Source organism: Leucopleurus acutus, assembly GCF_964270905.1.
Source record: "Leucopleurus acutus genome assembly, chromosome: 7".
NCBI classification, from domain to species: domain Eukaryota; kingdom Metazoa; phylum Chordata; class Mammalia; order Artiodactyla; family Delphinidae; genus Leucopleurus; species Leucopleurus acutus.
In genome coordinates, this window is record NC_139150.1 from 44,795,626 (window position 1) to 44,822,155 (window position 26,530).

At 40.6% G+C, this 26,530-nt stretch overlaps 1 protein-coding gene across 4 annotated transcripts in view; it reads left to right on the forward strand.

Moving 5' to 3' along the window:
* Positions 1-26,530, forward strand: part of NMRK1 (nicotinamide riboside kinase 1) — a 32,668-nt gene that overhangs the window by 858 nt on the left and 5,280 nt on the right. For all 4 annotated transcript variants that reach the window (XM_082843310.1, XM_082843311.1, XM_082843308.1 and 1 more), the window contains 6 exons: positions 12,055-12,108; positions 16,473-16,563; positions 16,859-16,907; positions 23,653-23,800; positions 23,879-23,950; positions 24,559-24,665. In XM_082843310.1, the coding sequence (XP_082699436.1) occupies positions 12,080-12,108; positions 16,473-16,563; positions 16,859-16,907; positions 23,653-23,800; positions 23,879-23,950; positions 24,559-24,665 (496 nt within the window). In that variant the 5' untranslated portion in view covers positions 12,055-12,079. The remainder of the gene's footprint in view (positions 1-12,054; positions 12,109-16,472; positions 16,564-16,858; positions 16,908-23,652; positions 23,801-23,878; positions 23,951-24,558; positions 24,666-26,530) is intronic.

Consider the following 26,530-nt stretch of genomic DNA (forward strand, 5'->3'; position numbering starts at 1 on the left):
GTGTGTAAATTCAAAATAGCACAGGCAATATGATAAATCGCTTGTATGTTTGGGGGAAGAAAAATTGAAAAGAAAAACTTTACGTGAGAGTCTATGTAAAATGAAGCTTTGAAGTTTCTACTAGGGGTTAGTGACAGAGTGATTCCAAGAGAACTGGGCAAGGGTTGTGTATTCAAACACGCCAGCCTTGGCATTTACCAAAAAGGAGCAAAGTTTAAAAAATAGTAGAAAAAGACTACCCTGTCACATAGAAGATCATCAAAATATTGAATTAAATGAGTGAGAAGTCCTGAAACATTTCACTCTTTTAGAATCCAAAATGTACCATATTTAGTAGTGAAATAATTTAAATAAACACATACCAGTTATGAAAAAAGGACTCAACAACATATTTTACTTAGGGTTAAAAAAGTATAAAAAAATTAGAAGTACTCATTTTGGATTTGCTGTTTGCCATCTTCATCTGTTCTCCTCCTCCTAAGCAAATTCACTCTGCTGTTGAGGAAAGCCTTGCACTTACTGGGAGAATAAAGTACAGTTGACCCTTAAACAACACAAGTTTTAACTGCATGTGTTTATTTATACTCGGATTTCTTTCACTAAATTCATACTGCAGTACTACACAATCCAAGGTTGTTTTAATCTGAGAATGCAGAATGGTGGATACAGAGGGCTGAGTAAAGTTATACGTGGATTTTTGATTGTGAGGAGGTTGACATATCCAACCCCTGAGTTGTTCACGGGTCAACTGTACATAAATATCCCACAAGAGTGGCAGTGGCATGTGCTCCTAGTAATTGGCTGCCCTGGATTGAGGAGGTTAGAAAGTCCAAATGGTTGTCTCTCCGGAGACATCTAGTGATTTACAGTTTGTAGGGGATGGAGATTGTGTTTCATTCATTGAAGTCTACTTCTACGTATTTTTGGAGCCTGGCACCTCTCGAGTGCAAGCTTTTTAAATGTGATTTTAAAATGGTTCTTAAACGGGACAACAGGCAGTGAAATAATAGAACATGATGTGGAGATGGACAGTGCCAGGGCTGAACTTGGAGTTCACCTGAAGCTGCCCTGTGCATCCAACACTGGTTTTGAAATACATGGCTTCTGGGATTGCTATACCCATCCCACACCCCAGCCACTCAGCCCAGCCATAGGTCTTGCTTCTGCTTCTCTCAATTCCCTAACCTCCCACCACAGTGTCACCTGTTCATTGCTAATGGACTGTGCCCAATATTTACCCAAACACTGTCTTGGAAAGGCTAAAACTGCTAACTAATATAGAAGGGAGGGTTCCTATTTTGGTAAAAACTGGCATTTGACTGTGGGTGTTCTCTCCCGAGCCCAGGAGATTTCATAAGAAGATTCTTGACTCCCTTACTGTTAGTTTCAGAATTGTTAGATTTTCCACCCAAATAGCCGCCTCAAGCCTATTTCAAGTGCTTCAGCCACACTTCCTTGTTATTTACATGCTATGTAATCGGTACAACATCCTCATGTGTGCGCATAGATGTGGCAAGAAGCACAGGAGACTAGTAGTCCTTGCCATTCAGTGGATACAGAAAATACCCCATCAATAATACATCAATAAAAATAACATCTATTATACATGAGAGCCTCACAATTAAGCCAGCACCTGTGCAACATCCTTCCTTTGCTCTTGGTAATAAAGTGCTTTTTAGCAGCTTAGAAAGATGGAAAGAATTTAACTCACTTGGTTTAGTTTTGTTTCTAGTTTTGTTTTTTGGTCACACCTCACAGCTTGTAGGATCTTAGTTCGCTGGCCAGAGATCGAACCCTGGCCCCAGCAGTGAAAGCGCTGGGTCCTAACCACTGGACCACCAGGGAACTCTCTCTAGTTTTCCATTTACTATCTGTGTGATCTTGAACCAGTCACTCCATTGTCTGGGCCAGTTTCAACTTCTGCAAAATGAAGGGGTAGACTGTGTGATACCTAAGACTATATTTCTCCAGGCTTGAGAATTTATGCTCTGATGAATTATCCAAAAATAGGTGACGTGGAAGCAAGGAATAACAAACTTTCATGAATTTTTTTTCTTATTTTGCCAACTGAGGACATCGATGTACTACTACCTAGCCAGCATGATTTCATAGGAGAAAGGACATTTAGCACCAAAAAATATAAGCAAGCTACCATCTTGCTTGTAAAAGGGCAACCTTTCCTTTCCCAAAAAAGGATAGTTGGCAGCCTTACACTGACATATTAAAGGTAATAATAAGGTAAAACATAATTCAAAAGCAGAAAAATTACAATGTAAAAATTTATTTTACAATACTCATTATATGTAATTGTTCCCTTGATATACTGTGGCAATGTGGATGGAGATAAATATTCAACAATGCAGCTCCTGGTGAAACTCAGATGTCCAACTTGATATGTTATTTTATTTCTGTCACAATCACATTCTTGTCTCATGTAGTCTAGTAAATGAAAGTGGAACCAAACCTTACTAAATTGCACTCAATTTGGAATACAGCTGTTCCTTAGTAGGGGTGGTGGTGTTGATTGGACAACACCCCCCAACCCAGGAATACCAGAATCTGCAGATACCCAAGTTCTTTATATAAAATGGCAAAGTATTTGCATATAACCTATGCATGTCCTCCCACATACTTTGAATCATTTCTAGATTACAGGTAATCCCTAATACAATGTAAATGCTATGGAAATAGTTGTAAATACAATGAAAATGCTATGGAAATAGTTGCTGGTGCAGCAAATTCAAGTTTGGCTTTTTGGAACTTTCTGAAATTTTTTTCCCCTAAACACTTTCAAACCACTGTTGGTTGGATCTGCGAATGTGGAACCGTCAGACATGAAGGGCCAACTGTGTTCTGAAAAAACTGAGGACAGGCCAAGGAACAACAGGCCTCTCTCCACCACGCTCTTTTCTACTACCTCCCCACAGGGGACACAGGATAGGAACTGGGAGGGTAGCTGAGAGCCTCCAGCTCAGCCACCACACACCCCGGGTGGCACAGCTTAGGTTCCTGGTCACCCCACCAGAGGAGTCAGAAATAAAGAGCAGCATCAGTCAGAGGCAACCTTCTAGAACCACTATGCTAAGGTACCCTGCAGCTGAGCTTCGTCTTTTCACTTAAAGAGATGACAGTGGTCCTTGGAATATCCACAGGACTGCTTTGGTGAGCCTTAAGGGGCCATGCATGAAGCTGTCCTCCACCCCTCATACCAGGGGTCAATAAGCAATGGGCTGCAGCTAAAACCTGGCCCCCTAGGGACTTCCCTGGTGGCACAGTGATTAAGACTCCGCACCCGGAGACCTTCAAGATGGCGGAGGAGTAAGACGTGGAGACCACCTTCCTCCCCACAGTTACATCAAAAATACATCTACATGTGGAACAGCTCCTATAGATCACCTACTGAATGCTGGCAGAAGACCTCAGACTTCCCAAAAGGCAAGAAACTTCCCACATACCTGGGTAGGGCAAAAGAAAAAAAGAAAAAGCAGAGACAAAAGAATAGGGATGGGACCTGCACAAGTGAGAGAGAGCTGTGAAGGAGGAAAGGTTTCCACACACTAGGAAGCCCCCTCACTGGTAGAGATGGGCCAGGGGGAAGCTTTGGAGCCATGGAGGAGAGCACAGCAGCAGGGGTGCAGAGGGCAAAGCAGAGAGATTCCCGCACAGAGGATCGGTGCCGACTGGCACTCACCAGCCCGAGAGGCTTGTCTCCTCCCCTGCCAGGGCAGGTTGGGGCTGGGAGCTGAGGCTCAGGCTTCGGACGTCAGACCCCAGGGAGAGGACTGGGATTGGCTGCATGAACACAGCCTGAAGGGAGCTAGTGCACCACAGCTAGCCGGGAGGGAGTCCGGGAAAACGTCTGGAGCTGCTGAAGAGGCAAGAAACGACTGTTTCAGGGTGCGCAAGGAGAGGGAATTCAGAGCACCGCCTAAACAAGCTCCAGAGACGGGTGTGAGCCACGGCTATGAGCATCAGCGCGGACCCCAGAGACGGGTAAGAGACGCTAAGGCTGCTGCTGCCGCCACCAAGAAGCCTGTGTGCGAGCACTGGTCACTATCCACACCTCCCCTCCCAGGAGCCTGTGCAGCCCACCACCGCCAGGGTCCTGTGATCCAGGGACAACTTTCCTGGGAGAACACATGGCGCGCCTCAGGCTGTTGCAACGTCACACTGGCCTCTGCCGCGGCAGGCTCGCCCCGCATCTGTACTCCTCCCACACCCCGGCCTGAGTGAGCCAGAGCCCCCTAATCAGCTGCTACTTTAACCCCATCCTGTCTGAGCCAAGAACAGACACTCTCAGGTGACCTACACGCAGAGGCTGAGCCAAATCCAAAGCTGGACCCCAGGAGCTGTGCAAACAAAGAAGAGAAAGGGAAATTTCTCCCAGCAGCCTCAGGAGCAGTGGATTAAATCACCACATTAACTTGATATACCCTGCATCACTGGAATACCTGAATAGTCAACGAGTCATCCCAAAATTGAGGCAGTGGCCATTGGGAGCAACGGTAGACTTGGGGTTTCCTTTCTGCATCTAATTTGTTTCTGGTTTTATGTTTATCTTAGTTTAGTATTTAGAGCTTATTATCATTGGTAGATTTGTTTATTGATTTGGTTGCTCTCTTCCTCCTTTTTTTTTTAATATATATAGATATATATATTTTTTTCATTTTTCCCTTTTTGTGAGTGTGTATATGTATGCTTCTTTGTGTGATTTTGTCTGTATAGCTTTGTCCTAGGGTTTGTCCTAGGGTTCTGTCTGTCCGTTTTTTGTTTGTTTGCTTGAGTATACTTTTTAGCACTTGTTATCATTGGTCGATTTGTTTTTTGGTTTGGTTGCTCTCTTCTTTCTTTCTTTATTTAATTACTTTTTAATTTTTTTATTTTTAATAATTATTTTTTTATTTTAATAACTTTATTTTATTTATTTTTTTCTTTCTATCTTTTTTCCTCCCTTTTCTTCTGAGCGTGTGGCTGACAGGGTCGTGGTGCTCCAACTGGGTGTCAGGCCTCTGCCTCTGAGGTGGGAGAGCCAAGTTTAGGACACTGGTCCACCAGACACCTCTCAGCTCCACATAATATCAAACACCGAAAGCTCTCCTAGACATCTCCATCTCAATGCTAAGACCCAGCCCCAGTCAACGACCAGCAAGCTAGAGTGCTGGACACCCTAAACCAAACAATGAGCAAGACAGGAACACAACCCCACCCATTAGCAGAGAGGCTGCCTAAAATCATAATATAGTCACAGACACCCTAAAACACACCACCAGATGCAGTACTGCCCACCAGAAAGACAAGATCCAGCCTCATCCACCAGAACACAGGCACTAGTCCCCTCCACCAGGAAGCCTACACAACCCACTGAACCAACTTTACCCACTGGGGGCAGACACCAAAAACAACAGGAACTATGAACCTGCAGCCTGCGAAAAAGAGACCCCAAACACAGTAAGTTACGCAAAATGAGGAGACAGAGAAACACACAGCAGATGAAGGAGCAAGGTAAAAACCCACAGGACAAAACAAATGAACAGGAAATAGGCAGTCTACCTAAAAAAGAATTCAGAGTAATGTGAGTAAAGATGATCTAAAATCTTGGAAATAGAATGGAGAAAATACAAGAAACGTTTAACAGGGACCTAGAAGAACTACAGAGCAAACAGTGATGAACAAAACAATAAATGAAATTTAAAATTCTCTAGAAGGAATCAATAGCAGAATAACTGAGGCAAAAGAACAGATAAGTGACCTGGCAGATAAAACAGTGGAAATAACTACCACAGAGCAGAATAAAGAAAAAAGAATGAAAAGAATTGAGGACAGTCTCAGAGACCTCTGGGACAATATTAAACGCACCAACGTTCAAATTATAGGGGTCCCAGAAGAAGAAGAGGAAAAGAAAGGGACTGAGAAAATATTTGAAGAGATTATAGTTGAAAACTTCCCTAATATGTGAAAGGAAGCAGTCAATCAAGTCCAGGAAGCACAGAGAGTCCCATACAGGATAAATCCAAGGAGAAACATGCCAAGACACATATTAATCAAATACAAAGCAAAAATATTAAAAGCAGCAAGGGAAAAACAAATAACATACAAGGGAATCCCCTTAAGATTAACAGCTGATCTTTCAGCAGAAACTCTGTAGGCCAGAAGGGAGTGGCAGACATATTTAAAGTGTTGAAAGGGAAGAAACTACAACCAAAATTACTCTACCCAGCAATGATCTCATTCAGATTTGATGGAGAAATTAAAACCTTTACAGACAACATAAGCTAAGAGAATTCAGCACCACCAAGCCAGCTTTACAACAAATGCTAAAGGAACTTCTCTAGGCACGAAACACAAGAGAAAGAAAAGACCTACAATAACAAACCCAAAACAATTAAGAAAATGGTAATAGGAACATACATATCAATAACTACCTTAAATGTAAATGGATTAAATGGTCCAACCAAAAGACATAGACTGGCTGAATGGATACAAAAACAAGACCTGCATATATGCTGTCTACAAGAGGCCCACTTCAGACCTAGGAACACATACAGACTGAAACTGAGGGGATGGAAAGAGATATTCCATGCAAATGGAAATCAAAAGAAAGCTGGAGTAGCAATTCTCATATCAGACAAAACAGACTTCAAAATAAAGACTATTGCAAGTGACAGAGAAGGAGACTACATAATGATCAAGGGATCAACCCAGGAAGAAGGTATAACAATTGTAAATATTTATGCACCCAACATAGGAGCACCTCAATACATAAGGCAAATGCTAACAGCCATAAAAGGGGAAATCAACAGTAACACAATCATAGTAGGGGACTTTAACACCCCACTTTCACCAATGGACAGATCATCCAAACTGAAAATCAATAAGGAAACACAAGCTTTAAATGATACATTAAACAACATGCAGTTAATTGATATTTATAGGACATTCAATCCAAAAACAACAGAATACACTTTCTTCTCAAGTGCTGATGGACCATTCTCCAGGATAGATCATATCTTGGGTCACAAATCAAGCCTTGGTAAATTTAAGAAAATTGAAATCTTATCAACCACAACGCTATGAGACTAGATATCAATTACAGGAAAAAATCTGTAAAAAATACAAACACATGGAGGCTAAACAATACACTAGTAAATAACCAAGAGATCACTGAAGAAATCAAAGAGGAAATCAAAAAATACCTAGAAACAAATGACAATGAAAACACGATGACCCAAAACCTATGGGATACAGCAAAAGCACTTCTAAGAGGGAAGTTTATAGCAATACAATCCTACCTCAACAAGCAAGGAACATCTCAAATAAACAACATAACCTTACACCTAAAGCAGTTAGAGAAAGAAGAACAAAAACCCCCAAAGTTAGGAAAAGGAATCATAAAGATCAGATCAGAAATAAATGAAAAAGAAATGAAGGAAACAATAGCAAAGATCAATAAAACTAAAAGATGATTCTTTGAGATGATAAGCAAAACAGATAAACCATTAGGCAGACTCATCAAGAAGAAAAGGGAGAAGACTCAAATCAATAGAATTAGAAATGAAAAAGGAGAAGTAGCAACTGACACTGCAGAAATACAAAGGATCATGAGAGATTACGACAAGCAACTCTATGCCAATAAAATGGACAACCTGGAAGAAATGGACAAATTCTTAGAAAAGCACAACCTTCCAACAGTGAACCAGGAAGAAATAGAAAATATAAACAGACCAATCACAAGCACTGAAATTGAGACTGTGATTAAAAATCTTCCAGCAAACAAAAGCCCAGGACCAGATGGCTTCACAGGCAGATTCTATCAAACATTTAGAGAAGAGCCAACACCTATCCTTCTCAAACTCTTCCAAAATATCCCAGAAGGAGGAACACTCCCAAACTCATTCTACGAGGCCACCATCACCCTGATACCAACACCAGACAAAGATGTCACAAAGAAAGAAAACTACAGGCCAATATCACTGATGAACATAGATCCCAAAATCCTCAACAAAATACTAGCAAACAGAATCCAACAGCACATTAAAAGGATCATACACCATGATCAAGTGGGGTCTATCCCAGGAATGCAAGGATTCTTCAGTATATGCAAATCAATCAATGTGATAAACCATATTAATAAACTGAAGAATAAAAACCATATGATCATCTCAATAGGTGCAGCAAAAGCTTTTGACAAAATTCAACACCCATTTATGATAAAAACCCTCTAAAAAGTAGGCATAGAGGGAACTTACTTCAACATAATAAAAGCCATATATGACAAACCCACAGCCAACATCGTCCTCAGTGGTGAAAAACTGAAACCATTTACACTAAGATCAAGAGCAAGACAAGGTTGCCCACTCTCACCACTATTATTCAACATAATTTTGGAAGTTTTAGCCACAGCAATCAGAGAAGAAAAAGAAATAAAAGGAATCCGAATCAGTAAAGAAGTAAAGCTGTCACTGTTTGCAGATGACATGATACTATACATAGAGAATCCTAAAGATGCTACCGGAAAACTACTAGAGCTAATCAATGAATCTGGTAAAGTAGCAGGATACAAAATTATTGCACAGAAATCTCTTTTTTTTTTTTTTTTTTTTTGTGGTATGCAGGCCTCTCACTGATGTGGCCTCTACCGTTGCGGAGCACAAGCTCCAGACACGCAGGCCTAGCAGCCATGGCTCACGGGCCTATCCGCTCCGCAGCATGTGGGATCTTCCCGGACCGGGGCACGAACCTATGTCCCCTGCATTGGCAGGGGGACTCTCAACCACTGTGCCACCAGGGAAGCCCTGCGCAGAAATCTCTTGTATTCCTATATACTAATGATGAAAAATCTGAAGGAGAAATTAAGGAAACACTCCCATTTACCACTGCAACAAAAAGAATAAAATACCTAGGAATAAACCTCCCTAAGGAGACAAAAGACCTGTATACAGAAAACAATAAGACACTGATGAAAGTAATTAAAGATGATACAAGCAGATGGGGAGATATACCATATTCTTGGATTGGAAGAATCAATATTGTGAAAATGACTATACTACCCACAGCAATCTGCTGGTTCAGTGGAATCCCTATCAAACTACCACTGGCATTTTAAGCAGAACTTGAACAAAAAATTTCACAATTTGTATGGAAACACAAAAGACCCCAAATAGCCAAAGCAATCTTGAGAAAGAAAAATGGAGCTGGAGGAATCAGACTCCCAGACCTCGGACTATACTACAGAGCTACAGTAATCAAGACAGTATGGTACTGGCACAAAAACAGAAATATAGATCAATGGAACAGGATAGAAAGCTCAGAACTAAACCCACGCACATATAGTCACCTTATCTTTGATAAAGGAGGCAAGAATATACAATGGAGAAAAGATACCCTCTTCAGTAAGTGGTGCTGGGAAAACTGGACAACTACATGTAAAAAAATGAAGCTAGAATGCTCCCTAACACCATACACAAAAATAAACTCAAAATGGACTAAAGACCTAAATGTAAGGCCAGACACTATAAAACTCTTAGAGCAAAACATAGGCAGAGCCCTCTATGATATAAATGACAGCAAGATCCTTTTTGACCCACCTCCTAGAGAAATGGAAATAAAAGCTAAAATAAACAAATGGGACCTAATGAAACTTAAAAGCTTTTGCACAGCAAAGGAAACTGTAAACAAGATGAAAAGACAACTCTCAGAATGGGAGAAAATATTTGCAAATGAAGCAACTGACAAAGGATTAATCTCCAAAATTTACAAGCAGCTCATGCAGCTCATTATCAAATAAACATACAACCCAATCCAAAAGTGAGCAGAAGACCTAAACAGACATTTCTCCAAAGAAGATACACAGATTGCCAACAAACACATGAAAGGATGCTCAACATCACTAATCATTATAGAAATGCAAATCAAAACTACAACGAGATATCACCTCACACCAGTCAGAATGGCCAACATCAGAAAATCTACAAACAGGGGCTTCCCTGGTGGCGCAGTGGTTAAGAATTCAACTGCTAGAATCCACCTGCCGACGCAGGGGACATGGGTCGGGCCATCCTCCGGGAAGATCCCACATGCTGCAACTAAGGCCGTGTGCCAGAACTACTGAGCCTGCGCGCCTAGAGCCCGTACTCTGCATCAAGAGAAGCCTACACACCACAACAAAGAGTAGCCCCCCTAGTCGCAACTAGAGAACGCCCACACACAGCAACAAAGACCCAACACAGCCGACAAATAAATAAATAAAATCTACAAACAATAAATGCTGGAGAGGGTGTGGAGAGAAGGGAACCCTCCTGCACTGTTGGTGGGAATGTAAATTGACACAGCCACAGTATGGAGGTTTCTTAAAAACTAAAAATAGAACTATACCATACGACCCAGCAATCCCACTACTGGGCATATACCCTGAGAAAACCATAATTCAAAACGAGTCATGTACCACAATGTTCATTGCAGCTCTATTTACAATAGCCAGGACATGGAAGCAACCTAAGTGTCCATCGACAGATGAATGGATAAAGAAGATGTGACACATATATACAATGGAATATTACTCAGCCATAAAAAGAAACGAAATTAAGTTATTTGTAGTGAAGTAGATGGACCTAGATTCTGTCATACAGAGTGAAGTAAGTCAGAAAGAGAAAAACAAATACTGTATGCTAACACATATAAATGGCATCTTAAAAAAAAATGGTTCTGAAGAAGCTGTGGGCAGCACAGGAATAAAGACGCAGACGTAGAGAATGAACTTGAAGACACGGGGAGGGGGAAGGGTAAGCTGGGATGAAGTGAGAGAGTGTCATGGACATATATACACTACCAAATGTAAAATAGATAGCTAGTGGGAAGCAGCTGCATAGCACAGGTAGGTCAGCTTGGTGCTTTGTGACCACCTAGAGGGGTGGGATAGGGAGGGTGGGAGGGAGATGGAAGAGGGAGGAGATATGGAAATATATGTATATGTAAAGCTGATTCACTTTATTATAAAGCAGAAACTAACACACCATCATAAAGCAATTATATTCCAATAAAGATGTTAAAAAAAAAAAAAAAAAGACTCTGCACTGCCAATGCAGTGGGCCTGAGTTCATTCCCTGGTCAGGGAACTAGATCTCACGTGCATGCTGCAACTAAGAAGCCCGCATTCCACAGCTAAGACCTGGTGCAACCAAATAATAAATAAATAAATATTAAAAGAAATTTTTTTCAATAAAAAAGTTAAAAAAATAAAACCTGGCCTTCTGCCTGAACACCTGCAGTCCCTTTTGTAATAGGAGACACTCACTCTGGTATCCAATAAGGGAAATGTTGTCCCAATAGAAAAGGAATTCTATTTTCATTTGTAGACATGAATTACGGGGAAGAAAAAAATTGTACTCAATTATTATGTTTTGGCCTCCATCAGGAAGTTCGTGGAAATGTTTTCTCTCTTTTTGTATAAGTACCTACATAATAATCTTGATTTTGTCTCTTGGCACGCAAAGCCTCAAAGATTTACTAACTGGCTCATTTCTGAAAGTTTGTCTACCCTGGCCCTAGGGTGAGGAAATAGCATACTTAAAGGGAATTCACTTCCTCTTGCCTCTGGCCAGCAGTGACTGTCTCCTCATTTTCAGAAGGAGAGAGAGGCCATCTCTGCCACTTCTCTGCCTTGGGGGTAATGGGTCATCCCTGGGTGACTGAGTCATGCAGGTGACAGGCCACCTGCCTGAGGGGAGCATGAAACTCTGTAGGGTGCCTTGTGGCTCAGCAACTCTTCCATGCCCTTGAAAACAGACCCTCAAGTATGTATGCTTGGCCGTGCCCCTTTAGTTCACTTGACTCGCTTACAGGCCCTGAGCACTTCCAGCTGTTGGCACGTAGCAGGAGACTGTGGCAGAGAGAAGCCAGTATAGTGTGAAACTTTCCCACAGAATGTGGGTAATCCTAGGGGGGTAACCCAAAGATCACTGACATCTTTCCCCCTCACCTGGCCCTTGTAAGTTAGGACTCTTATCTCTTTAGACACCTAAGTGATGTGCTTTCGATTTTTTTTTTTTTTAATTTTAGGAAGACGTGATTTTCAAAGCTAATTATGAAAACATTTGTCATTGGAATCGGTGGGTGAGTAATTTTGCTACAAACAGCTGATTGAGATACTCAGGATGTCCAAAGGGTGTTTCCATGTGGATGTGGTGGGGGAAGGAGAAGCAGTGAGAAGGATTCCTGAGTCCCAGAAAAGAGAACAGGACACTTGAATTTAAAACAGTGGAGCACTGGCTATGTAAATGCCAACAGGAGATGGGAGAGTTTCCTATAAACAGAAACAGGGGAGTCGGTACACAAAGTTTACCTGCTTTACTGTTTGTTTTCTAAAGCTGACACCAGAGGCAAGGCCTGATCTAACGCTACGTTGGTTCAGGGTGATTTATTGTTCTCCATACGGCTGCTCCTCCAGTGTGACATAGGAGAAAATCTGTCATTTCTTGCCAGTTATGCCCAGCTTTGGACATACCCCTTTTCCCCATACTTTTCATCTTGAGGTAGTCCTTATTTCCCTGGCATGATGATTCATCATTCACCCCTCTCCGTCTCAGAAGTGTCCTAAATTTTATGGTCACCCTACCCATGGTACCAAGAAGTGGGCAATCAAATAAGACAACAGCAACTTAAAAGGACATTATTTGTTTTTTTGTTTTGCTAGTGTATTATGTTCGTCTTTCTTCTGAGTCCTTTCACATTATGTGTAGTCTAGTTAATAAAATATTTAAGACTATTGAAATTAAAGGTTTATAATTTGGGGGAGATCAATGTATTATTGCATTACATAACTACAATTAATTAATCTAATTAATTAATTAATTAGACTAATTAGATTAATTACTTCTAATTAATCAATTAGAAGTAACATTGAATGAATTAAATGCCAGAACTCTGCCTTGACTTGCTCCCATCTAATCAGAACCAAGTTCAGTTTTTCTCTGCGTTGCTTCTCATCCCTCCTTTCCTTTCCACACTCACTGCCACCATCCTAATTCAAGCCCTCATTTCCTAATTCCAATCTCCTCCTCTCAATCTTCCCTGCATACCTCTGCCAGTTTAATCTTCATACAGAATTTTTAAATTTTCTCTCACCTGATGAACAATATTCAGTGGTTCCCAGTTATTTAAAATGCAGTCTAAATTTCCTGATATATGAAGACCATCCAAAAATAATAAAATGTATTAGCTTCGGGGTGGGTAGATAGGCAGGGTACAGGAAAGATTTGATACAGGAGCTTAGTGGTGTCACCAAAGACTCCGTTTCTCTCTGCCTCTTCTCTGTGTCTTCCTCCTTTTGGATTCATCCTAAAGTTGGCTGCATTTTTTGGTCTCAAGGGACTACTAGCAGCTCCTGGGACCTCATGCTTCTCCTTAGCCTGTCACTAGGGGGAAAAAAGTGCTTTGCTTCCCCTAGGTCAAGGGTTTTTGACAGGACCACCTGGGTCACATAGCCACAGTTACTGTGGCAAAAGCGAGGAATTGCCTTGATTGGTTTAGGCCATTGGGGCCCTTGCTCTGGAGTTGAGAACAGGGTCAATCCCAACCAGACCTTGGAAACAGGGGTGGAACCTGGGGAGGCCACTACCAGGTCCACTACAGAATCCAATCCGACTTCTATTCTGCACGTGTGTGAATAAATTCCCCTCATCTCAATATTCCAGTATAATGCCCTCTGTCTAGAAACCTGTGTCATGCTTTCGTGCCACGTGCATTTGGTTCTATGCATAACTTCCTAAGAAAGCCTCTCTTCATTGTCTCTTCCTCAGCAAGTGTCAGGATTTCATTTTAGTGCTGCTGCTTCTGCAAAGCCCCTGCCACACTCAGCTGCAGTTCCTGCCTTCCTTCCTCCAAACTCACTGTGCTGTATCTCTCCCATGTACTTACCACTTGCTGCCCTATGAACTAAATATTCAGTTGAGACTGCAAGGAATAGTAAAGGTTCTAGAGGATTCAAGTGGCATCCATGAACCTCCTGAAAACTTAATGCATGTGTGAAGATGTTCATTTTTCTGGGGAAAGATTTTATAACTTTCATCAGATTCTCGCAAAGTTCCTTAATGTTAAAAAGTGTAAACTCCATGGGTGTTAGAGTTGGACTTTGTATCTCATCTCCATTACTTGCTAGTTGTTACCTTGAGCAAGTTTTATGAGAATACAGCTTTTCAACCCTTAGTTCCCTCAGCTGGACAATGGGAAAATTATTATCTACCTTGGGCAAATGGATTGCAGAATGGGTTCTCCACTTGTTGGAGTAATTACAGACAGCCTTTTTAACTTCTCCCTTCCCAAATGCCATGTTCCAAATACAGTGACCTCTCTTCGCCTGTCACATAAAAAACAAATGGACTAGGAGTTGTGCATTTATTTGGGTGTTATGAACAAAGGAGCAAGTGGGCCCAAGGAGTCCCCCATTTCCTTCCCTAGACCCTAGGATAGAACATGCTCCTGTCTGGACACTCTGGCCCCAGGGTTGGAGAGCACATGCATGAAGCTGTGAGCCTGCTGGTGCATGGTGGGTATGAGCATGCTGAAGGAGAAGGGTTGAGTCTTAAGGTGTCACCTGACCTGGATGGTGACAGTCTAATTACAGGTCCTAGGCTCAGACTTGTTACATGCTTTTCCCCCTCCCTCATCTTTCTGACCTGGACTGCCTTCTAGCTGGTCCATCTCTATCAAGTCTACAAAAATGGGGTGCTTATTTCTCATTGGCTCTAGCTAAGTCAGTGAGAAGGGATCTAATTACTGTTGGTTCAATTGCATGATCTTAACTAAAGAGGTAAGTCTGGAAAATGATACATTTTCTAGCCAGGTTGCTCATACTGTAATAAAGTTTTCCCTGTTTACTATGTATTTTAAACCAAAATTCAATAATCGAACTATGGGCATTCAACATGGATTATAGACATTTTCGGTAAAGGGGGAAAAAATTCTCATAACAGTATTTTCTCAATGCATAGGGTAATACCCACCTACTTTTCCATTTTTAAGGAGATTGCCCATATCCTACCCAATTGTGTGATCTAAGGTTAAACAGAAAAAACAACAACAACAAAAAAAAAGTGTGAATCAAGTTTCTTCTGTTAATACTTTGTAGGTGTAAGATATTTGGCTAATAATTGAATTATATGCAATAAACAATTTTGATGCATAAGTATTAGTTCCTTTCCTCTTTCTAGATTATAAACATACTGCAATTCATCTTACCTCAGAATAAGCACAGTTCATGTGCAGTCAGAAGTTTTTTGTGCTGTAGACATTTGGTGGTATGATGAAGTCTTGCTTTCTCTGAGTAGTGGTTTTAAATGCACAAAATAAAATACAGAAATACAAAGGAAACCAATTATGATAATGTAGTTATAAAAATATTTTTAAAAGAAAATTTGTAGCATTATGATACACATGCTTCTTTGTTAACTCACTAAATAACTGTGTCCTGTGGTGAGTCTAAAAGCTGCTGTAAATTTCAAGTAATAGAGTGTCAATGATACTTCAAGATGTCTGCCCCAAGTGCAACATGATATGAAAATACCTGTCTGTGATTTCTGTTGGTGAAAAAGCCACAGGTACTATTAATAATACTGTTGCTTGTGACTTATATTTTAATTAAAGGAAATGCCACAATTCTGTTAGAATTTATTGAAAATAAAGATATAATATCTTTCAAGTTCACAAAGATCCTGAATCTGTCCATAGACTCTTTGGAAGTACATAAGCCCCAGGTTTTAAAAAAAAACTCTCTGAGTGACTGAGTGGAGAAGTGCTTCCCCCCCAACTATGCATGGTTCTGGGTACTGGAAAACTGGATACATACACAGAGGAGTTGGTCAGGGTCACCATTCTCCTTGATGTCACAGTCCAGCCAGAGGGGACAAGTAACTGACAGGATGTGATAAGCTACAATGGACCTCCCAACCAGCGCCAAAGTGGAGAGAGATTGGGGAAAAGGAGGCATTCCAAAGGAGGTGAAAAGTCATGATAGGTGGGCTTGTAATAAGCCACTCCTCCATTTTTCTTCACTGTGCATTGAAACAAAATCACAGTGACCACGTGCAGTTTTATATACTTGCACTAAAATGTGCTACTCATATTCTCTGTGTGGCATGTGAACCTTGTGAATGTTTCAGCATAGACAAAAAATTCTTTTTCTTCCAATGCAATAGCTGTAATTAAGTCTTAGTATTATGCAGTTCACTTGCCCAATATTAGTTACCTTTCTGCTCCATCCTTTCCAGCTTATTTCTTATCATTTGTTGCATCAGACCTGCTTGAGCCTATGATTTTTGCCAACAAAGTCCTATCTATGAAAGAAATATTTTTTTCTTAGATATTACATATTGTTTTAAATATCCTTTTTCTAAGATCAATTTAAAATGTTTTATGTTCTTTTAATGCATCTTCCTTCTTGGTATCTTCTTACTTTGTTTTCTTTTTTTGTTGTTGTTCAGTGTGACAAATGGTGGAAAGACAACACTGGCTAAGAATTTGCAGAAACGCCTTCCAAACTGCAGTATCATATCTCAGGATAATTTCTTTAAGGTATCTGTAAAACTTCTCAGATAATTTATTTAACCAAAAGAAGTCATAGTAGCAAAGTTAATTGAATTACATCCAAAAGCATTTGCTGAGTGATTGTGCTTTTGTAGTGAAGGGAGGCTCAATGCAGTAGCGTTAGTTCTCCACTAGATGGCACACTTATGGGAGCTAATCTTTGATTTTATTTATCCTCACCACCCAAAGCATTTGTTAAAATAAAGGTTTATCAACTCTTCATTCTATGATTGCATTATTTCTGCACTGCACAGTTTTTATGGGTACTTTATTATTTTTCCAGCCAGAGTCTGAGATAGAGACAGATGAAAATGGATTTCTTCAGTATGATGGTAAGTAGATGAGCTTACAAAACATTATGCGATAATGTTTGTTTCCTTTTTCAAACCCAAATAACTTTGCTATCTCTGAAGAGAGTCTCAAAATAAGTTTAAATTATGTTGCTGTACTTTAAGCATGCTTTTGTAAGGGTTTCTGATTTATGTTCAGCTATTTAAATAAATGAAACCTTTTCCCCACTTTTATAGTTAAAACTGAAAACATTGGAAAATAAATTTTTCTTTTGAAGGTGGGGTAAGGTGGGTCTCTGTTAGTCTACTCCTCTTGCTTGTAGCGAACTTTAGGGCTCTTTATCTTCTGAGCTTACTTTCTCAGTGACCAAGGTACTGAGTCTTTTCACTGCTCAAAAAGAATAGTGAATATTTTTTAGATGGATTCACTTTACCCTTTTGCCCAGTCTAACACTGCTTTGAAGCCAGCGGAGTAAAGTCCATCAGAAAAACATCTATATAGACCTGCAAAGGAATGTCATACTAGTACACTATATTTAATGGTCTTATCAACATTTATAATTAACAAGATGATCATTGAGTGCTTATGCAAACTAGCAATAGAGAGAGCTCTCTTAAAGAGCCATAAAATTTGTTCTTTATTTTTAACTTTGAATACCTTGGAGGAAAAATGTTGTGTAATCAGTTCTTACAGAAACATGATAGTTTTAAAAGAGGCAAAATCCTTGACTGGCTATCTATTCTTGTGTCTTGAGCTGCAGCTAGGATATTTTTTTCTTCTCTCCCCCTTTTCTAAACGTTATTAAGGAAGATTATTACAAAGTAAGAGTTAAACAAGGAAAAACGGTTTTCAACAATTGACGAAGAATTATTCCTAATCTAAATAAGTTCTTACAAACTGATAAGAAAAACACTAATATCCCAATTGAAAAATGTCCAATGATGTGAATAATTATTCACAGAAGCAAAAGGTTATATGATTAATGAATGTACAATAAAAAGTCAACCTCAACAGTAGTCAAGGGGGGCTTCCCTGGTGGCGCAATGGTTGAGAGTCCGCCTGCCGATGCAGGGGACACGGGTTCGTGCCCCGGTCCGGGAGGATCCCACGTGCTGCGGAGCGGCTGGGCCCGTGAGCCATGGCTACTGAGCCTGCGCGTCCGGAGCCTGTGCTGCGCAGCGGGAGAGGCCACAACGGTGAGAGGCCCGTGTAACAGCAAAAAAAAAAAAGTAGTCAAGGAAATTCTCTGGCGGTCCAGTGATTAGGACTTGGTGCTTTCACTGCCAGTGCCCGGGTTCGATCCCTGGTTGGGGAACTAAGATCTCGCATACTGCACAGTGTGGCCAAATTTTTTTTAAAATTTGAAAAAGAAAAGTAGTCAAAGAATTATAACTTATTTTTTCCTCACTTACCTAATAAACAGATTTTTAAAAGATTAATAATTAGTAATGGCATAGGCCAAATAAAACAAAAACCTTTTCTGGAAAGGAGGTTGAGCACATGTCCTAAAGACAGTAAAATATTCATGCCATGTGTTCAGGTGTCCCACTTCCAGGAATCTGTCTTAAGGAGAAATCTGAACTTTTAGGTAAATGTACAAATTTAAGGTAAGTCAAGGTAATGTTGAAATCTTTGTGATAACTACCAAAACAGTAGTTTTAAAGTATATAGCTATCAGTACTTCCCTGGTGGCACAGTGGTTAAGACCCCGCACTTCCAACACAGGGGGCCCGGGTTCGTTCCCTGCTCAGGGAAATAGATCCCACATGCATGCCTCAACTAAGAGTTTGCACACCACAACTAAGGAGCTCACCTGCCGCAACTAAGGAGCACGCCTGCCGCAAATAAATGAAATAAATATTTTTAAAAATAATAACAATAGTAATAAAATATATAGCTATCACATTTATAAGTAGGTAGAATCATTAAAATATAGCTGGTAAATGCAAAAGAAGTAAAAAACAGAACTAAAATATCAAAGGATGGTGGGAAAATAGAAGATGATAGTAAAATGATAGCTTAAATCAAACATATCAGTAGCTATATTAAGTTAAATTAACTAAAATGAAATACTCAAAAGTTGTCAGACTGGATTTTTTTAAAAAGTCAACTATAAGCTCCTTATAAGAGATATATTTAAACATTAGGATATAGAAAAGTAAATAGTAAAAGGCTAGAAAAAGATATACCATGCAAATACCTACTGAAAGAAAATTAGTATAACTGTACTAATATCAGACAAAGTAAAATGTAAGGCAAAGAGTATTACTAGAGATAAAGAGAGCTCAATGAATCAATTCAACTGGAATATAAAAAATCTAAAATTTGTATGCACTTAATAATAATGACCTCAAAATACATTAAGCAAAAACTGACAAAACTAAGAGGACAAATAGACAAATCTATAAGTATTGTGGGAGACTTTAATACAATTTTCTCAGTAACTTATGGAACAAAGTGACAAAAATTATGAGTCTAACAGATTTGAACAACACAACAAACTTGACCAAACTAACATATATAGAACATGTACCCAACAACAGCAGAATACACATTTTTTTCTGCAAGAATGCATGGAACATTAACCAAAATGGAAGGCATACACAAGGACATGGAACAAATCCTAATACATTTCAAGGTATTGAAGTAATATAGAGATATCTTCTAATCACAGAGAACTGAATTAGAAATCAATAGCAAAAGAGTAAATAGTAAATTCCCAAGTGTTTGAAAATTAATCAGTACCTTTTGTCTGATTCTTAAAAACTTTTTCTTATGCAAAATTTTAAACATATACAAAGAAAGGCGGAAAAGTATAATGAACTCTCATGAATTCACCATCCTGCTTTTAAAATGATGAACTCTTGGCCAATTATATTTCATCCATACCCTCACCCTCCTGCTCCTTCTATATTATTTTGAAGCAAATTCCAGACATCATCACATTTGATCTGAAGCAAAACACTTCTGTATATCCCATGGGTCACAGAATAAATCACAATGAAAATTAGAAAATATTTTTAACTGAATGATAGTGGAAATACATTAAAACTGATGGTACTTCTGGTTCCAGCCAAGATGGCTTGGCCCCATTCCTTGCTATTCCTCCCTCTTATAACTAAAAACCACGGATGGAATACAACAAAAAGGAAAAACTCTGAAAGATGAAGAGAGAAGACTGACTGGGGGCTTTGGATCTTGAGGAATGACATAGCTGTGAGTTTCCTGTTTGATTTTTGTTTTTTGTCTGTCTCTCATATATCTGGAAGGGGGTGACTGGTGATGGAGAAGTGTACAACATGGAACCATCAATAGGTACAACCCCAAATTCCCAAGAAACCTGTTCCCTATAGTCAAAGCACTAGGAAAAGGGTGGCCTAACAGAATAGAAAATTAATTTGTTAATATCCACCTTACTGTAGGCAAACAAAAGGAAAAGCCAACTTCCCCTCATGGTGTTAGCAGGGCCTAGTGGAGGGCTAGACTTTTGGACCCATCAGCACCAGCAAGGTACGGTGAGTTGGCTTCCCACATCGTCATAGGGATCATATCAGTGGTGCCAAACGGAGCTGAACTTCCACACCTACCTGGCAGCAAAGAGACCGAATAAGGCAGTGTGAGGTGGTGCTAGTTGGCACTCCACTTTCCTCAACCAGGCAGTGTCAACTACTGTCAGCAGGACCCACCTGAGAGCTGAACTTCTATCCTCACTGAGCTGTAATGAAGCCACACCCGCATGCTTTCCTCTTTCCCCCCACAGTCACCCCCCACCTCAGTATTGGTGAGGCCCAGCAGGCAGCTGAACATCCACCCCACCTGGACTTGCACACTACACCTAAACAGGGACACTGCCTGCAAAAAAAAGATTAAATAGGATCCAGAGCCTCATAGCATGATACCCAAAATTTCCAGGATGAGACTAAAAATCATTTGTCATATTAAGAACCAGGCAACTTTCAACTTGAATGAGAAAAGACAATTAGACACTAACACTGTGAGGACACAGATGCTGGAATTCTGACAAGGACTTTAAAGCAGTATTCATAAAAAGGCTTCAGTGAGCATTTGTGACCATTCTTTTTTTTTTTTTTTTTTTTTCTGGTACGCGGGCCTCTCACTGTTGTGGCCTCTCCCATTGCGGAGCACAGGCTGTGGACGCGCAGGCTTAGCGGCCATGGCTCACGGGCCCAGCCGCTCCGTGGCACGTGGGATCCTCCCGGACCAGGGCACGAACCCATGTCCCCTGCCTCGGCAGGCGGACTCTCAACCACTGCGCCACCAGGGAAGCCCTGTGACCATTCTTGAATCAAGTGAAAAATTAGAAAGCCTTAACAAAGAAAGAGAAGATGTGAAAAAGAACCAAATAGAAATTTTAGAACTGAAAACTGATACAATAATTGAAATTTTAAAACTCACTGGATGGGTGTAACAGCAGTATAAATATGACAGAGGAAAGAATCAGTGAACTTCAAGACAGAACATTAGAAATTATTCAATCTGAACAAGCAAGAGAAAGTAGACTGAAAAGAAATGAACAGAGGGACTTCCCTGGTGGTGCAGTGGTTAAGAATCCACCTGCCAGTGCAGGTTACAAGGGTTCAATCCTTGGTTCGGGAAGGTCCCACATGCCGTGGAGCAGCTAAGTCCGTGCACCACAACTACTGAGCCTGCTCTCTAGAGCCTGCGAGCCACAACTGTTGAGCCCACACGTCACAACTACTGAAGCCTACATGCCCTAGAACCCTCACACTGCAACTACTGAGCCCATGTGCCACAACTACTGAAGCTCACGTGCTCTAGGGCCTGTATGCTGCAACTACTGAGCCTGCATGCTGCAACTACTGAAGCCCATGCACCTAGAGCCTGTGCTCTGCAACAAGAGAAGCTACCACAATAAGAATCCTGTGTACCACAATGAATAGTAGCCCCCACTTGCCGCAACCAGAGAAAGCCCGTGTGCAGCAATGAAGACACAAAGCAGGCAAAAAAAAAAAAAAAATGAACAGAAATGTGGGACAATAATGAAAGATCTAACATTTATATCATTGGAAGCTCAGAAGGAGAGGAGGAGTGGTGCTGAAACAGTATTCAAATAAGTAATGATGTAAAACATCTCATATTTGGCATAAGACATAGACCTACAGATTGAAGAATCTGAGTGCTCCTCAAAAAAATTAAATAAGACTGATCAATAAAAAAAAAGAGAAGGCACAAATTACATATATCAAAACCAAAAAGGTTAATATCACTACAAATCCTGCAAACATTAAAAAGATGAGGACATTATGAAGAATTTTATTTAAATAAATTTGAAAACTTAAATGAAATTGACAGTCTTACCAAATGCAAATTAACCAAAACAAACACCAGAAAAAAAGAGAAAATCTTAATAGCTCTATATCTTTTAAATGAATTAATTCATAATTTTAAAACCTTCCACTAAAAAACCTTTAAGAACAGATGGCTCAGTTCAGTCATTCTGGAGTGGGGCTGAGAATTTGCATTTCTAATAAGTTCTCAGATGATGCTGATGCTGCTAGTGTAGATAACATGCTTTGAGAATCACTGTTATAGGGTACTTTTCTAGCATTAACAACTGTAAACTCTAAAAGTATGCACATTTTAGAATTTGAATGTGACATACTTGTATCCTTTGTAAATTCTTTTAATGATTTTCCTCCTCTTATTTATCTGTAAGAGCTCTTTATATATTAAAGATATCCATTCTTTGCCAAATACATTGCAGGTATTTTCACCAGTGTGTCATATCTTTCAAACTAATTTATAAATATTTTGTTATCCAAAAATGTTAAACTTTTATATAGTCAAGGGGGAATAGAAGTTATAAATAAAGCAATGAGTTTATAATTGTCAAAGCTGGTAATGGGGACATGGGAGTTCATTGTACTCTATGCTCTACTTCTGTATATGTTTAAAATTTTCCAGGAGTTTCCTGGTGGTGCAGTGGTTAAGAATCTGCCTGCCAATGCAGGGGACGCAGGTTTGAGCCGTGGTCCGGGAAGATCCCACATGCCGCGGAGCAACTAAGCCTGTGCGCCACAACTACTGAGCCTGCGCTCTAGAGCCCAAGAGCCACAACTACTGAAGCCTGCACGCCTAGAGCCCGTGCTCCGCAACAACAGAAGCCACTGCGATGAGACGCCCACGCACCACAACAGAGTAGTCCCTGCTCGCAGCAGCTAGTGAAAGCCCACGTGCAGCAACAAAGACCCAATGCAGCCAAAAATAAATAAATAGATAAATAAAATTTTCCAGAATGAAAATATATCAAGCATACCACTTTATCAATATTAGAGTTTATATTTTTTGTCTAAAACATTTGTTAATTTGGTGTTTTTTTAGTCTTAGCTGCGGCGCACAGGCTCTTAGTTGCGGTGCACAGGCTCTGCATTGTGGTGCGTGGGCTTCTCTCTAGTTGTGTAGTTGTGGTATGTGGGCTCCTCTCTAGTTAGAGCACGTGGACTCAGTAGTTGTGGCACGTGAGCTCTCTGGTTGTGGCGCGCAGGCTCTAGAGCGCTCAGACTCAGTTGCCCCGCAGCATGTGGGATCTTAGTTCCCAGACCAGGGATCGAACCCGTGTCCCCTGCATTGGAAGGCAGATTCTTAACCACTGGACCACCAGGAAGGTCCCTAATTAGGTGTTTTGAAGGGTAAATAAAATAGTGTTATTTTATATATTTATAGACCACTGGCTGTACTCATCATAAAAAGCCACAGCGTAAAACTTTTGTTGTATTGATTTCATATTTTTGTGTTTGTTTGAAGTGCTTGAAGCACTTAACATGGAGGAAATGATGTCCGCCATTTCCCGCTGGATGGAAAGCGCAGCACACCCTCTGGCATCAAGAGACAGGGGAAACACTGAGGAAATTCCCATCTTAATTATCGAAGGTTTCCTTCTCTATAATTATAAGTAAGCATTCCCCACTCTAATATTGACTCTGAATGAATGGGAAAAAAAACCTGTGCACTAAATATGCTGTTAATTTAGGCCCCTCGACACTATATGGAATAGAAGCTATTTTCTGACCATTCCGTATGAAGAATGTAAGAGGAGGAGGAGGTAAGTTTTGAAATTGCCTTTGTGGATTGTAATTCAAAAGACAAACTTTAGGAAAAACAAGGAAACAGCATTATTGAGCAATGTGTATATGTCATTTTTCAAGCAAGAGAAGCCTCAAGCAAGACCTTTTTCCATAAATGGTCACCCACATGGAGTAATGCAAATTACTTTTCTAAGAAAAGGCTCTCGTACAAGCTCTTTGGCTCATCTTTCCTAAATCCTCATATGAAGCAATCCCATGTTGATTATGGTTTTAAATTAGGGGGCCTGCATTCTGCTACAGCCACAGAGAACACCGATTAGTTTAAAGCTTACGACAACATCTCAGTATCTCTATCATTATTTACATTAACATTTGTCTCTCAATTCTTTTATAAATCACTAGAGGGGGGAAAATAATTATGAATGGTAGTGAATTAGAGTTCATTTTTCAGATCAGGGGACTAAATCCATTGGGTGTTGTCTTTGTAACTGGCATTGAGTCTAAAAAGTGTAGTCGTAATCCTGTTTAGACTCAGTCTCTGAGTAATTTCCCCGTTGTCCTGACCATTATTTTACTTTATCAGTTGTGTTTATGTCAACGTAAAGTTTCCTACGTATTTTGATAGTACAAGGATCTACGAGCCTCCAGACACCCCAGGGTACTTTGAGAGCCACGTGTGGCCCATGTATCTAAAGCACAGAAAAGAAATGGAGAACATCTCATGGGAAATCGGTAAGTGCCTTTTCTTCCCTCCGCGGAAGGCTTTTTACTTGTCATTGCCTCAACGTACACAAAAGAAAGGACTTTAGAAGGCATTTTTCTCATGTATTAGATTATAAAAGGACACTTTAAGCTAGAACGCTCTGGGCTCCCCCTTTTCCACGCTGGCTCTCCTGCCTTCTGTTTCTCTATGGCTCTTGTGAAAGTTTGTCAACTTCTAGATGGTCATTCATTCAGCAAATATTGATTGAATGCCTTCCATGTACAAGGCACTGCCCTGGTGATATCAAGGGAAATAAGGCAGACTCAGTGTCTACTCTTATGAACCAGCATTCTATCAGGAAAATGGATGTTAAATGGATGACGCACAAGATTATCCTTTTTAGCTGTGCTGAGTACTGTGACACTGAGCTTCAGGGGGACCGCCCAAGTCTCAGCAATCCGGGAAGGCTTCCTTGAGGAAGCCATATTTAAACGAGATGATAGATATAACTGGACAAAGGGAGGTAACTTGGGGAGATAGGAGGTCACCCCAGATGGTGGGTATGGTGCATGAAAAGACCAAGGGGCACCAGAAGGAAGGTTGTGGTAGAGAAAGCCAAGGCAAGAGGTGATGTTGCTGATACAGGAAGGGTCCAAACCCTGCAAGGCCAGAGACCAGTTAAGGACTTAGGTCATTATCCTAAGGAAAGTGGGAAGCCCTGTACAGAGAGGCTTTATACAAAGATATGGTAGATATAAAATGTTTGTTTTAGTAAGATCCCTCTGGCTATGTGAAGGGTAGATGTAGAGGGTGCAATATTGGACATATGTACTCAGAAGAACTGCGTGATAGGATAGACATGGAGGGTGCAGGCAACTGAGGTGGCAAGGACAACAGCTCAGGAATTGGCAGGCATTATTTCAGAAAATAGGAAAAAGTGAAGGAGTCGCAGATTTGCAAGGAGGAATGCGAGTCTGTTTCGCACATAATGAAGTTGAGATGCTTGAGGGACTTAAAGCAGTGATTTAGAAATAAATATCTGGATCTATGGACCTGGGCCAAGAACAGATCTTGGGATATAGAGTACCACGTGGAGAAGATGCAGGAGGCTGGAGAGAGAAGGGTTTTGGATGGGGTAGAGCAATCAAAACTGACGTATCTTTTCAGAATAAAGGGAGTTGCGCATATTGTGAGAAGCCTCGTGGCCTCTTTGGTAGCTACAGAAAGCACACAGGGCCTCCCCATGATCTGGCGGCTATTATGATCCCTTCTTCAGTCCAGTTCAACCCCTCTTCCCCATCCACAGAGCCTCTCATGACATTCTGGCCACAGCACTCCCAACATGGACCGTTGGTTGCAGGGATGTCTTCTTACTACCCCTCTCTCTCTCCATCTAAAATGCAAATCCAGCCATGCTCCTACCTTGCTTAAATACCTTCAAAGAGTCTCCAGCCCTTCAGTATAAAATCCAAACAGCCAGACCTCAAGGCCACTAAGGACTAAGGCACAGCTCTAAAATCTCATCTCTATACTGTTCCTGCCTCCCCACATTCTAGCCTTTCCAAACTGAGCATCTTTTCCTTAACAGGCAAAATTCTCCTACCTCCCTAACCTCTGCAGTTTTCTGACTAGAAGGCCCTTTCTTTCCTTTAACCTACGTAGCTTCTGCTTTTTATCCCAAACTGACTATGCCAGTTTTGTTAAAAATATATATCTCATGGGCCTGGAGAATTCAGATTCAGTACACATGTGAACTCAGACCCCCTGCATGGTTTAAGAAGCCTCACAGGTGATCCTGATGTATAAGTAAGCTCAAGAACTACTCCCTTAAGTGGTTTCTTTTTCTTTCTTTCTTTTTTTTTTTTTTTTTTGCCATGCTGTACAGCTTGTGGGA